Source organism: Nyctereutes procyonoides, unplaced genomic scaffold, assembly GCF_905146905.1.
Source record: "Nyctereutes procyonoides isolate TBG_1078 unplaced genomic scaffold, NYPRO_anot_genome, whole genome shotgun sequence".
NCBI lineage: Eukaryota > Metazoa > Chordata > Mammalia > Carnivora > Canidae > Nyctereutes > Nyctereutes procyonoides.
In genome coordinates this window covers 14908169-14922435 of record NW_026575036.1, presented here as the reverse complement: position 1 = coordinate 14922435, position 14267 = coordinate 14908169, and the positions used below count along the sequence as shown (strand labels likewise).

The 14267-nt window shown below is 36.2% G+C and overlaps 1 protein-coding gene across 7 annotated transcripts in view; it reads left to right on the top strand.

Annotated features, from left to right (window-relative positions):
- The window catches only part of DENND5B (DENN domain containing 5B), a 204555-nt gene that overhangs the window by 125168 nt on the left and 65120 nt on the right, over positions 1 to 14267 (top strand). For all 7 annotated transcript variants that reach the window (XM_055318778.1, XM_055318774.1, XM_055318777.1 and 4 more), the window contains 3 exons: positions 4417 to 4604; positions 10295 to 10831; positions 13329 to 13560. In XM_055318778.1, the coding sequence (XP_055174753.1) occupies positions 4417 to 4604; positions 10295 to 10831; positions 13329 to 13560 (957 nt within the window). The remainder of the gene's footprint in view (positions 1 to 4416; positions 4605 to 10294; positions 10832 to 13328; positions 13561 to 14267) is intronic.

The following is a 14267-nucleotide window of genomic DNA, read 5'->3' as shown; positions in this document are numbered from 1 at the left end:
CGTTGGTTAAGTGGCTACTTTAAGCTCAGGTCATGATCTCAAGGTCCTGGGATCCAGCAGAGCCACTGATTAGACTTCCTACTCAGTGAGGTGTCTGCCTCTCCTTCTGCTCCACACCCCCCCCCCCACTTGTGTGCTTGCTCTCTCTCTCTCTCTCTTTCTCTTTCTAATAAATAGATAAAATCTTTTAAAAACAAACATTATTCTTAGGTAAGGTATTTGTAAATTGGAAGTGGGCAAGGGATTAGAGGAAGAATATCCCTCCTACTTTAAATTACTTAAGGACATTTAAGTAGTTTTTTTCTCCTATATAATGTGTAAAACTAATTTTTTAAAACGTAGATTTTTGTGTTACTGCTTTTTCTTTTTTAAAGAAACTGATTAAATTAGAAACATTGAACTTTTTTTAAGGAGTTGATTGTCTTAGAAAACTAATCTTTAATAATACCAAAAAACCCTGGTAATAGCTTATTTTATAACTTTTCTTTTTTTAAGGTTTTATTTATTTATTCATGAGAGACACACACACACAGAGAGAGAGAGAGAGAGAGAGAGAGGCAGAAACGTAGGCAGAGAGAGAAGTAGGCTCCATGCAGGGAGCCCGATGTGGGACTTGATCCCAGGACTGCAGGATCATACCCTGGGCCGAAGGCAGGCGCTAAACCACTGAGCCACCCAGGCGTCCCTATACTTTTTTCGACAATAAAACTCTATAGACAGTAAAACTGATAGCAATTTTTATTTATTTGGTTTTTTTTAAGTTTTTGTTAAGTAATCTCTATACCCAATATGTGGCTCAGACTCATGACCCCAAGGTCAAGAGTCCCATGCTCTTCTAACTAAGCCAGCCAGGCACCCCAAATAACAGCAATTTTTAAAAGTTAGCAGATATGCACCAGAACAATCAAGTTATTTTTCTAATAGCCCATATACATAATACATAATGTATGTTTTGAATACAGTCAAATAAAATATATAAAAGAGGAAGCTATAAAATAAATTTTTTTCCCTTTATTTTTTCTTTTTCTTCTTCTTTCTCCTTTCTTTTAATTTTTAAATGAGCTCTGTTTTCCTCAAACCTCAGGAATGACATGTAGAATAAATCTTCCTGGTAGAGCAACATTGTGCTTTCATTCCCTAGTCACTTCCAAAAAGCTGTGGAGGCTTCCTAAGATCCTTTTTCTAAGAAGGACTCCAATCCTCAGTTGAAATGGGTGACCAATAAAAGAGAATCTTAAAGATATTTCTCTGAATTTGGTCTCATAGTTTGCATGCCTTCCTACTCCTTATTTTGTGTTTTGTTAGGACTTTTGCAATAGGAGAAGAAAATTGTTAACATTCCATAGCATCATTAAATTTGGTCAGTAGGGGCACTTGAGTGGCTCAGTTGGTTTAGCATCCAACTTTTGATTTGAGCTCATCATCATGAGATCAAGCTCCAGGTTGGGATCTGTGCTTAGTGTGGAGTCTGCTTGAGATTCTCTCTACCTCTCCCCCTGCGCACACATGCATGTACTCTCTCTCTCTAAGATAGATTAGATAGATAGGTAGATGATAGATACATAGATAGATAGATAAATAGATGAATGAATGAATGAATGTTTTTTGGTCAGTAAAATTTGATCAGCAGTGCTATAAATTAGGCACTGTGCCTTATAGGCAAACTAAGATAACATATGTACCTCTCTGCCCTTACTGAGCCCACAGCAGAGAAAAAAGCCCATAGGGCAAGTGCCATTATGGAGTCCTGTCATACTTCAGAGCTACAGTTACTAGGGACTTTCAACAGATTTCAGGGGGTTCAGGTCACCTGCCAACCCCTGCCCCTGTGAAGAAGGACTCCCATGTCCTACAGCTCATACATCTACCCAATCACGAGCTAAGTGGTCAGTGGCTGTTACCTGATCTCCTTTGACCACCGCATCTCCACAGAGTACCAGCAGTCTCAGCCCTGCTCCTCTGGGCCTTGGCTGGTGCGCACACGTGTATGTGTGTTCATATATGTCCATGTCCCCACCTGAGTAATTGGGTCAGCTATTCGTTTTCATATAACTGACCCCCTACCCCTTGGGCCACCTGGTGTTTGTGTTTTAAAAGTATTCCTATTGGGGTGCCTGGGTAGTTCTGTCGGTTAAGTGTCTGCCTTTCAGCTCAGGTCAGGATCCCAGGGTCCTGGGACATTGGGCTCCCTGCTCAATGGGGAGCCTGCTTCTCCCTCTCCCTCTGCCACTCCCCCTGCTTATGTACTCTCTCTCTCTCTCAAATAAATAAAATCTTTTAAAAAATAAAAAAATAGGGCAGCCCAGGTGGCTCAAAGGTTAACGCCGCCTTTAGCCCAGGGTGTGATGCTAGAGACCCAGGATCAAGTCCCACGTTGGGCTCCCTGCATGGAGCCTGCTTCTCCCTCTGCCTGTGTTTGTGCCTCTCATGAATAAATAAATAAAATCTTTAAAAAAATAAAAAATAAAAAAAGACTTAAATTTTAGGTGAAAACCTGTTTATAGGAATATTTTTATTTTTTAATATTTTTTAAAGATTTTATTTATTCATTCATGAGAGACAGAGAGAGGGAGAGAGGCAGAGACATAGGCAGAGGGAGAAGCAGGCTCCATGCAGGGAGCCTGACGTGGGACTCGATCCCGGATCTTCAGGATCACTCCCCGGACTGAAGGTGGCGCTAAACCGCTGAGCCACCAGGGCTGCCCTAAGTCTTTTTTTTTTTTAAAGAAATTTTTTAAATCTCTACACCCAACATGGGACACAAATCTACAACCCCAAGATCAAGAATCACATGTTCTACCAACTGAGCCAGCCAAGCGCCCCATAAAATTTAAGGCTTAATCATGAATCACATAAGGAAACTTCTGAGTATACTTGGCTGTGGATAGCTGATGATTCATTACCAAAATCCCCCTGTAGTCTATTAAAAGTGGTTGTATACAAATTATAAAGCAGCACAAGAAAGATTTTTAAGGAAAAAACATCCTGTTTATGCTTGGTCAGGTGTTCTTTGAATTGATGTGAACCAAATAGCATCTGATCATTTTCTTTTTTTTTTTTTAATAATTTTTTTTATTGGTGTTCAATTTACCAACATACAGAATAACACCCAGTGTTCATGATCATTTTCTTTAACCTTTTTAAAAGACTTCCCCAGGATCTTACTCCCCCCAGATATTACTGTTTTTGGGAACAGTGAATTCTGTGAGCAAAATTACAAGTCCATTAATATCCTTTCTCTTCAATTCTCAAATCCAAAAAAATTCAGAAAATCAAAGTTTCTTTTTACAACTTAATTCTGAAAAAGCAAACCTGAACCAAAGTGACCCTATTTAAGTTACTTATCTGTCCTACAGGGACACTCCTAAAGTTTGCTGCAGAAATATTAATGTGTTTTATTACAGGGTGCTGCCCTAGATATTTCATGTATATGATATATGCATAATACTCCTTTATTAAAAAAAATGGAATTCTAAATACATCTGTCTCCAGAGATTTAAATGAGGATTATAGACAATGGATGTATAAATCACCCCCATGGCATAGTAGTTTAAGAGAGTTCTTTATTTGTAGCTATGTGAGGTAACAGATGTTAACAGCTGTGGTAATCATTTTGCAGTACATCCATATGTCAGATCATTATATCATAACACCTAAAACTAATACAGTGTTATATGTCAATTATATCTCAATAAAATGGGGAGGACACTTTAATATTGCAAGCAGTTTTTAGTTTTGATAAATTAATTCATGAGGAGAAAACACAAGCAAAAATTACCCTTTAATTTTCTGGTAACTTTCACATTGTTTCTGGATTTGGTAGTTATATAGTTGGGGGTTAAATATAGGAAGTATGATTATAAATGTGTATATATGTGTGTGTGTGTGTGTGTGTGTGTTGGATTTCTTTTGCCCACAAAATGAAGGCTAAAATAAATATAATCAGTATAACCATAGGTCATAATTCTGATCATATATATATACATATATATATGTGTATATATATATATATACAAGAAAAAGCCTCTGAATTGGGGATTATAGTGATATGCATGTATACAAAAAGTGATCAATAGCAATATCCTTGTACATTTTCGTTGGGGACCTGCCAAGAGCAATTTAATTGTGGTCTTGTTTCCTCCACGTTTTAAGGAAATGGAGTGTAAACTTACATACTGGTGATTTCAGAAGCAAGAATAAGATGATGTTTCCCACCTACTCATACCCCCTTAATACCATTCAAGTGAAATCATTTAATTCTCTACTGGGATAGAACTGACGTATTTTCTACATAATCATAAACATTTTATTTATTAAAACAAGATTTTTTTTCTGGAAAGTAATATTTTTAAGCTTAATGCAGTGATTATGTTTTTATTTGGAATCTTCCTCTCCTTTTTTCCTTGTTCTGTACAGATTATCAGCGCTTGATGACTGTGGCGGAAGGCATCACCACACTTTTGTTCCCATTTCAGTGGCAACATGTTTATGTACCCATCCTCCCTGCTTCTCTACTACATTTTCTTGATGCTCCTGTCCCTTATCTGATGGGCCTTCAGTCAAAAGAAGGAACTGACCGTTCTAAACTAGAACTTCCTCAAGAGGTAAAACTTCTAATGAGTGATGAAGCATTTGCTGTTTGTTGATTTAGGTCAAGGCCACTTTATTGTTAGACAGCGTGGTCTTTGTCCAAACTGTGTCTATGACTGTCCTGAATCTCCCAAGTAGGGTTAGGGTAGAGCCTGAGCCGTAGAATGCAGATCCTGACTTTTGATGGTTACCATGACTAGTTAATAATTAAGCATGGTTCAAACAGGATAGTGACAAATTTTCACAGCTATAAATTTGTGAAGATAAAGCAACAGCATGGTCTAATTGCTTTGTTATTCTAATAACATTTAATTATTTTTTTCCACATTCATGTTGTAAATTCTGCTTTTAAACAGTATAGCCCAGGTTTTCACATCATTAAAATCTTTAAAGTCATTGTATTAATTGAGGTGAATTTGATTCTTGACTTCCATCAAATGAAAAGTAGCATCTCTCAGCAAGCTATAGACAATGGAAATACCAAATACTTTAGTATTCTTTGTTTTCAGACCTAAAGCTAGTTACCAAGTTTTTCTAAATGTCAGCTTGACTAGGTGGTTGAGATAAGAATTCTAACCCCATCTTTAGACCACCTTAAGGTTTTTAGGCTTTCTGAATATTGTATTTTCAGATGTTGTTTAAGAAGAAGATAGGAATTCTTGGAAGCATTTTGAATCTAGTTTTTGACCATCATTAATGGTACTCAGAATTGGAATGTAAAACCTTTGAAATGAAATATTGATGAGAGTGCCATGGCCTATTAAAAAACATTAAATAGTTAACTACGTTGTATTATTAGCTATTTAATTAGCACCTTTCTTAATAAAATCTTTCATGCTGTGCTTTGCTTTTATTTGTTCTTATTTCCCATGGAGATTCTCATTTTAATAAGTGAATTTAAAATACCACACTAAGCCACAGCCATTGTACCCAGTAATGATTCCTGCAATCATCTGTTGCTCACTTTATTCCAATGAATGTTTCCCTACCAAAATTAACTTTTTTTTTCAGGGGAAAATAGCTTGATTCAGATCATACAAAATGTATATGTGAGCTTTCTTGCTCTTTTTGAGCTTATGCATGTTCTGCTTTTGCCTCCACATTATATCTCTTTTATCTGAACTCTCTTATTTTCTCTTTTATTAGATTAATCTAAGTATCTTGTTGGTTCAAAGAAGTAATCCTTTAAATTTTCAAGGAAAAAGAAATAGACTAGCCAAACATATTTTAGATGCAGTTTAAGTTTGAAGACTTTAATAGTGACATGTTTTTAGTTTCCTGTTGAGTATCTGGTCTATTTGTATATTAATTAAATTATATTTTATAAGGCAATAGGTTTAGGTGTATAAATATTCTTTCCATTTTTACATGAGTTATAATTGTTGAGAGTTTTTAAATGGCACCTAAATATTTTTGTAGTGGGGAAATCTGTCTGTCTCCATATCTGCATGTATTCTCTGGGTCTAAAGATAAACTTAAAAGTCCTGAAAGCTCTTGCAACAGTGTCTGTGATTTTCTAATTTTTTACTCATTAAGTCAACACTCTTTAATAAATATATATGCCCATCTATTCAGAGAGTAGAATAGCAGGAAATACCCTGGGTCAGCTGTGGAAATGGCAGTGCTTCTGTATAGAAAATGTATGTTAGTATACCCATATTTTAGAAGAATATGCTAATAACTGACCCACGTTATTTCCTGTTGTTACATTCTCTGAATGGATGGGCATGTACATTTATTAGAATCTTGATTTAATGAGTAAAAAATTAGAAAATCACAGATATTACTGCAAGAACTTTCAGAATTTTTAAGTTTATCTTTAGAATACCTACAGATCGGGATCCCTGGGTGGCGCAGTGGTTTGGCGCCTGCCTTTGGCCCAGGGCGCGATCCTGGAGACCCGGGATCGAATCCCACATCGGGCTCCCGGTGCATGGAGCCTGCTTCTCCCTCTGCCTGTGTCTCTACCTCTCTCTCTCTCACTGTGTGCCTATCATAAATAAAATTAAAAAAAATTAAAATTAAAAAAAAAAGAATACCTACAGATCACTTTGTGTTTATAACATTTTACGATGATATGAAAAAATCTACTTTACATAATTTTGGAGAAGTAAGTAAAAAAAAAAAAAAGGCCATTTTAAAGAGTGATTTAAATACACTCACTCGGGCAGCATGGGTGGCTCAGCGGTTTAGTGCCGCCTTCAGCCCAGTACCTGATCCTAGAGACCCGGGGTGGAGTCCCATGTCAGGCTCCCTGCAAGGAGCGTGCTTCTCCTGTGTCTCTGCCTCTCTCTCTGTGTGTCTCTCATGAATAAGTAAATAAAATCTTTTTAAAAAAAAAATAAATACACTCACTCATAATATTCACCTCCTCCTTCTTTTCCCTGAAAACTGTAAAATAAAATAATAGCTAAAAATAGTGACAGGACAAAAAAAAAGAGAGAGAGAGAGAGAGAGAGAGAAATAGTGAGGGGTTTCTTAAAATAGTTATGAAAATGATAAGTTTACAAAATGATTATTTTAGGAAGGTATGATTTTAGTTGTTAGCTAACTAATGTAACTACATAGACTTATAATTAACCACCCACTTACTTTTCCCATAGTTCTAAAATGATAGGCACAGGTAACCATTTTGTTATATTGTTTTTTGGGGGTTGGGGTGAGGAGAGTGTTGGTAGAAGGATATAGCACTGAGGAGGATGAATTGCAGAGAATGGCACCTCGCTTTCTCCCATTCTCGCTTATCTTTATAGTAAATGGTAGGCAAAAAATAAAAAAAAAAACTAAATTAGAATTACTTTTCTTTTTTATTGTATCTTGCCTGAGGTTCTATGGGAATATTTTATTTTCTATGGGAATATTTTAAATATTCTCCTCTGGTTTACCCCTATGCCAGCTTAACTTCAGCCATTGAGAAACTGTATCCTTCACTAAGTATAGAGAAAGCTGCCCTGACTTTACATTCCTGGATATTTCCTCCTCCTATGTACATTTTTGGAGTACCACAAAATGCCTATCTCCTTGAGCTTTATTCAGTCATTCACCGAACAGTTGTCTCATACACTACCAGTGTAGCCTAGATTAGGAGACCTTGAGATAAGTAAGATATAACTTTTGCTTTTCAAAATAAGTCATTTACAAATATTACAAACAGGTTAAAAAAAAGTAAGAGGAATGAATGAACTAAGCATATATGCAGAAGAAATCAGAACTCCTTTAGGGTAGGGATGTAAGATGGCTTCATGGCAGAAGAAATGATTAAACTTCAAGTCTTTGTTCCCTTTCTTTTGAAGGAATGTCTTTCATTTTTAACTAAAAGTGATAACCTACCATGAATGTGTGAGCAGCATTGGTCAGTAAAGATACAGAAATATTTAGTCCTAAAACAATGTTAAATTGAGATGTCAAGTGTATTTTTATTGTGTATATATTTCTTGAGCTCTTCTGATAGAATTTTTTAGTTTAATGGTATTAAAAGTGAAAAAAATGATCATCAGAATGCTCTATTGTATGGAGTTCTTTGTTTTAGAAAAAAAGGCTTTTTAGCTTTTCTCCAGTAACTCTTCTAACACAAGTTAATAATCCTGTTTTCATTTTGTGATAATCAAAACCCCAACTTGGGCCCATCTAAGCAATCATAGGGAAGGTATGAGAGACTTATGGAAACATGAAGATAGGCCAGTAATGTGGTGCTGGAACAGCCACCTTGCCCTATCCTTTCAATTCAGCAGTGATTGTATGAGCATAACAAGCTTTAAAATTTCCCAGATGTATCATTTTCTCTTTTCATAGAAGAAGGATAGAAAAGGATAGCAGGAAGACATTAATGAAGGAGACAGTACAAAATGTAAGAGGTGGGAGGTTGCTAGCTAACATTTAGATTAGCATGTTAGTGAATTTTTTTCTTCCATTTTTAAAGACTCTGAATCATCCATCTGAATTATAGTGACCTACTTTCTCTCCCTAAGCCTTTCAACACATCCTGCTTTCTAGAGACTATAGATACGTATATAAAGATGTGGATTTGGAGAAAGCAGTAGGCAGCAATACTGTCTTAAAGATTTGCCTTCATCTCTTATTTTATTTAGAGGAAACTACTGATATTGGAGATAAGGAAAATTGGAGGAAAAAAAATCTTTAAAGCCACCAGGCTGTTTGAGGATGCTTATCTGGAACAGGTGTCAGGATGTTGCCTAACTTCTTAGGCCTCAGTTTCTGCATCTGCAGAATTAAAGAGAGGGATTCACAGGTCATTTCAGGCTTGAGAGTAATCATTGTTGATTCTCTGTTTTTAGATGGAAGGTAATCTTGAATTTTGATTGAGCTAAATACAGAAATTTGCTGTGCTTTTTGTGCACCATCACCTGACATAGAGCAGGGATTAAGAGAAAAGTAAAAACCCAACTCTTTGCTCTCTTCTTTGCACCTTTCACCATATAGGATCAAAGGGCAGTACGAATTGTCTCCTTGCTGACCTGGGTGGAGGGCTGTAGGAGAGAGAGGGAAATTCAAAATGAAACTTTCTATTCTGTTGATTGACTTCCAGCCTATGCCCTATGTTGAGCCACTTACATAGTCAGGATCAGTTTTATGTAATGGGCTATACCTTTGGCTTCCCACCCTTCCACAGTCCATGAGCATAATATTCCTTTACACTGACAACCTCGTTCTGATTAATAAGAGAGTATGAACAATAAAAGTAAAATACTGTTACGGAGTCTACTGTAATCACATACATGAGGGATAATGAAAATTTCATGCATGCACTTGACCCCTCAAATTATCCATAATTACTTGGAAAATATTTAAAAGTCTTTTTATTCAATATAAATTCAAAATCTATAGTGTAAGCAAACTCAAAAATTTTTTTCCTCTGATCTCTATTTCCTCTTTTTTCAACTCAAAAATATCTCCTGAATCAGCTCTTAATTATTCAAGGAATAATCATTTGTAATTGTCTAAGCACTTGCCTCTACTGCTCTCTGCCTCCTGCTGTTTGTCTAATAACTCCTGAAATGGTTTTGCTAAGAAGTTGAAGCTAATTTTGGATAAAGTGAAAATTTGTGGGTTTTCTGTGAATTGGATTGTTCTTTGCCAATTTCATCCCATTTGGGGAGACTACAGCTGCTAAAATTTAGCAATTATTGTTAATTCTAAATTACAAATAGTGTCAAAGCAGTAGAATGGCAAAGAAAGTTCAGACTGAATTCATCCAGTGAGCATTTTACCCAGTGCTTTCTATTTGTAAGGTACAACTCTGTCCACCTTTACTCATTTTGGAATGCCTAAGAGATGTCGTATATTATGGAATCATGTCCAGATTATAATAAATTGCTAAGACCCAGAGAAAATATCCATTTATATTAAAAACGGTATAAAATACGTATGGGAAAAAAATTTTAAAGAATAAAAATAATTAACCTTCAGAAGGTTAACATAAAAGGCAGTGTAAGGTCTTCAAAGTTCACATCACAAGAAAATAATTATAATTATGTGTGGTGATGGATTTTAACCAGACTTACTGTGGTAATCATTTATAATATGTATCGAATCGCACACATAAAACAAAATGTTATATATCAGTTATATCTCAGTTTTTAAAAAGGCAATTTGTAATCTATGGTTTTATTTATAATAGTTGGTGAGAATATTTTAGAATATAAAAATTTTGAATATCAAACCTTTGTATTACTTTTTTTTTCAGGCTAATTTGTGTTTTGTGGACATTGACAACCATTTTATTGAATTGCCTGAAGAATTTCCACAATTCCCCAATAAGGTGGATTTTATCCAGGAACTCTCTGAAGTGCTTCTTCAATTTGGGATCCCTCCTGAGGGCTGCCTACATGGCAGTGAGAGTGCCACCAAACTGAAGAACCTGGTCCTGAAGGACTTGGTTAATGACAAGAAGAATGGCAACGTCTCCACTAACAACATCAGCATGTATGAGTTGCTGAAGGGCAACGAAACCATAGCCCGCCTCCAAGCTCTGGCCAAGCGGACCGGTGTGACCGTGGAAAAAATGGACCTTTCTGCCTCATTGAGTGAAAAAGAAAAGGATTTAAAACTGCAGTGTGAAGAGGCAGAACTAAGGGACTACCAGCTCAACGTGCAGCTCCGCGAGGTCTTTGCTAACCGCTTTACACAGATGTTCGCAGATTATGAAGCATTTGTGATTCAGACTGCCCAGGACATGGAATCCTGGCTGACCAACCGAGAACAGATGCAGAACTTTGACAAAGTAAAAAAACAAAACAAAACAAAACCCCAACAGTTTCCCTTTCTATGGCTCTTAGTAGGCTGTCTTACTGATCTTGTTAACTTTTTTCACCACAGATTTTTTTTCTCTCCCTTCCCATTAAGAACTTATTCTTTTTTTTTTCTTTTTTTTTTTTTTTTTTTGTCGCAACTCCCCAAGAACTTATTCTTCTATTTGGCCTTCATCCTATAATGACATCTCAACTTGTCCATGTAAAAATAACAGTTTAGTTTCAGAAGACAAAGTTTTACCTCATCTTAGGATCAAAAGAGAGAAAGTGAATAAATTAGGTTTTATGACTGTAAGTCTAAGGTTCCATTCCAAAGTTTGTAGGAAAGGAAGACAAAAAATGACACTGACTTTCAATTGTCCTGCTGAAATCAAAGCTTCTTTCTCAGGTTTCCTAGAAAGTATTCTTCTGGCAGATTTTCTGGACACATCCACCACTTTTTGTGTTTGCTTTTGTTTTCATTTTCCAGACAAAAGCACTTAGGGGTGTGCATTAACTCTTTCAGGTCATTAGAGTGTAGTGCAGTCCTCTGCCTCTGATTGCCAAGGCATCATACTGCTAATAGAATGCATTATGGCTTTTTGCTAAATGGTAGCTTTGTGTCATGAAAGACCTCTCAGAGGGGCTAATGTATTCTAAGAGGCTAATCTACAATCATGGAGTCTCTGACAAGTAAATATTAATAAACATTTTTTGTTAAGGTGGTGGGTAGTATAAAAAATTATTTTCAGACATTTTTTTCAGTTGGAGCTTATAAACTACATTGAGCAGTAAGTTTTGATGCATTTTTTGTTTGAGAAAACTTCTTTAATAAATTAAGCCTTCACTTCTCCAAATGTATTCCTGCTTTTAGGTTCCTTTCTTATTAAGCTTAACCATTTTTTCCTATCTGACTTGGAAGTAATCTGTGTACACTCATGATTTATCCTTGGGGCAATTCAAATTCTTATCTAAATGGAGCACTGGTACTTTCTTCCTTCTTAATCTTTATGTAGCTTCAGACTATAAATGGAATTCTTTTTATATAACCACTAGAGAAATGAAAGTTTCATGTAGCTTCCAGAAGGCCTGTAATCATTTCATTTTTCACTAGGAAAATGTACAGGACTATCACATGCTGGTCCTCCAAGCCAAGTCTTTGCTGACTTAAATGTAGTCCGTGAGGGTCTGAATACCAAAAGCCAAATATTTGGCTCGTTAGGAGGGAGAAGAAAAGCTGTTTGCCGTAGAAAAAGTAAAATTGATATTTATGTATAAAATATCTTTTAAAGAGGTGAATTGATTTTCAGAGACTACTGTGAATCTTTTACTAGCTAACTGGATTTATGTAAATGCATCTAAACTATGAAGGCACTTAAATTGATTAAGTGGTTTTCTCTTTCTTTCTTTCTTTTTTTTTAGTAAGTGGTTTTCTATATGGAACTTTTTTAAAGGTTTCCTAAATTTTAGAATGAAATATAAATATTCTAGGAAGAAGCCAATGAGAATTAAGGAGACTAATCTTATGTCAGAACTTTCACCTTCTAGCTTCTGCCACACTGCACCTACTCAGTAGAATGAAAAGCAAAACCAATTCAGCAGCTGAAATAGTAAATCGCCTCCAAATGTCAGCTAGTATCAAACTCTGACTATAATTCCTGCAAACTCATGAACCTGAAGAACCACAAAAAAAGAAACACTTTGTATTAGGAACTGATTACAATTTACAGAACCATTCCATGCACCATACAGACTGGTAACAGGAACATGCAGCAGGTTATGCATGTTTTCTGAAGGCTTGGTTGATTCGGGTGGTTTTTCAGGCAATATATATATATATATTTTAGTTGTTAAGGCCTAGACTTTTTTAAATCAGCACAAATCAGAAGTATGATCTCAAAGTAACACTCCTTCGTCAGTCTCAAACAGTATTGGGGCCTAGCAAAACATCCACTTGACAGACAGAAAGATTTCACCCATAAGCACGAAGTCCAAAGTTTGGACCACCACAAAGCACAAAGTTTTTTTTAAGGTTATTACGTATATCTCAATCGTATCCATTGATCACGTCAGTGCCTTATGACTCAGAGGTATACTGCATAGGCTAGGAATAGCAAGCAGGAAAAAAAAAATCACAGCTCACTGGAAAAGGGCTCAAAATTATTGGTAAGTAAAGAGGATGATTGATGGTATTGCAGCAACTCATCCACCCTCTTTGATTAGTGATGCCCTCTTTTCTACCTAATGATCATGAGTACCAGAATGTAAATCAATTTTGAAAGGTAGAAACAGTGCTAAAGGCCTAAGTGACCTAAATTCCATGAATTTAGAAGGAAAAGTGATTTTTTTTTGAGATTTTTTAATTTCAAGCATCAGGTTTGCATGTTACACAATTTTTTTAAAGTGACCTCACCAACAAATTTTCAGACTTATTATGTAGTACTGAGATGGTCTCTTTGCACTAATAATTTCTAATTATTCTCATTACAGGCTTCCTTTCTGTCTGACCAGCCTGAACCTTACCTGCCATTTCTTTCACGCTTCATTGAAACACAGATGTTTGCCACCTTCATTGATAATAAAATTATGTCTCAGTGGGAAGAGAAAGATTCTTTGCTTCGGGTCTTTGACTCTCGGATTGAGAAAATAAGACTGTATAATGTAAGGGCACCCACCTTGAGGACATCTATCTATCAGAAATGCAGCACTTTAAAAGAAGCAGGTACATTTGTCATGCCTTTTAAAATTAACTTAAAATCCATGATCATTTCTCTTTACACATTGTTGGCCTTATAAACCAAAAATTAGGGCAGCCCCAGTGGCCCAATGGTTTAGTGTCACCTTCGGCTCAGGGCATGATCCTGGGGTCCCGGGATTGAGTCCCGTGTCGGGCTCCCTGCGTGGAGCCTGCTTCTCCCTCTGCCTGTGTCTCTTCCTCTTTCTCTCTGTGTCTCTCATGAATAAATAAAATCTTTAAGAAATAAAATAAACCAAAAGTTAGCTTTCAGTTTTAGACTTAATGGTTAATTCTTTGTACTATATCAAGTGCTTTCTAGGTTTGTTTCTTTCTGTTTCCATGAGTTAATGTTCATTCCATTCCTACTTAACATTCCCTTTCCTTAGAAGAGGAGAAACAGGGGCACCTGGGTTGCTCCGTTAAGCAACTCTTGATTTTAGCTCAGGTCATGATCTCAGGTTTGTGAAATCAAGTCCCTCATCCAGCTCTGTGCTGGGCATGGAGCCTGCTTTAGATTTTCTCTCTCTCCTACTCCCTTTGCCCCTCACCCCCTCCAGAAAGAAAAGAAAGAAAGAGAGTGTAAGAAGAGGAAAAACAGTAATAAATTGAATGGAATATAACCATAAGGTTGCTATGGTTTTTGTCTTACTCTCTTTCATTGCCTTAATTGAAAAATGTACGTTTCTTTCATG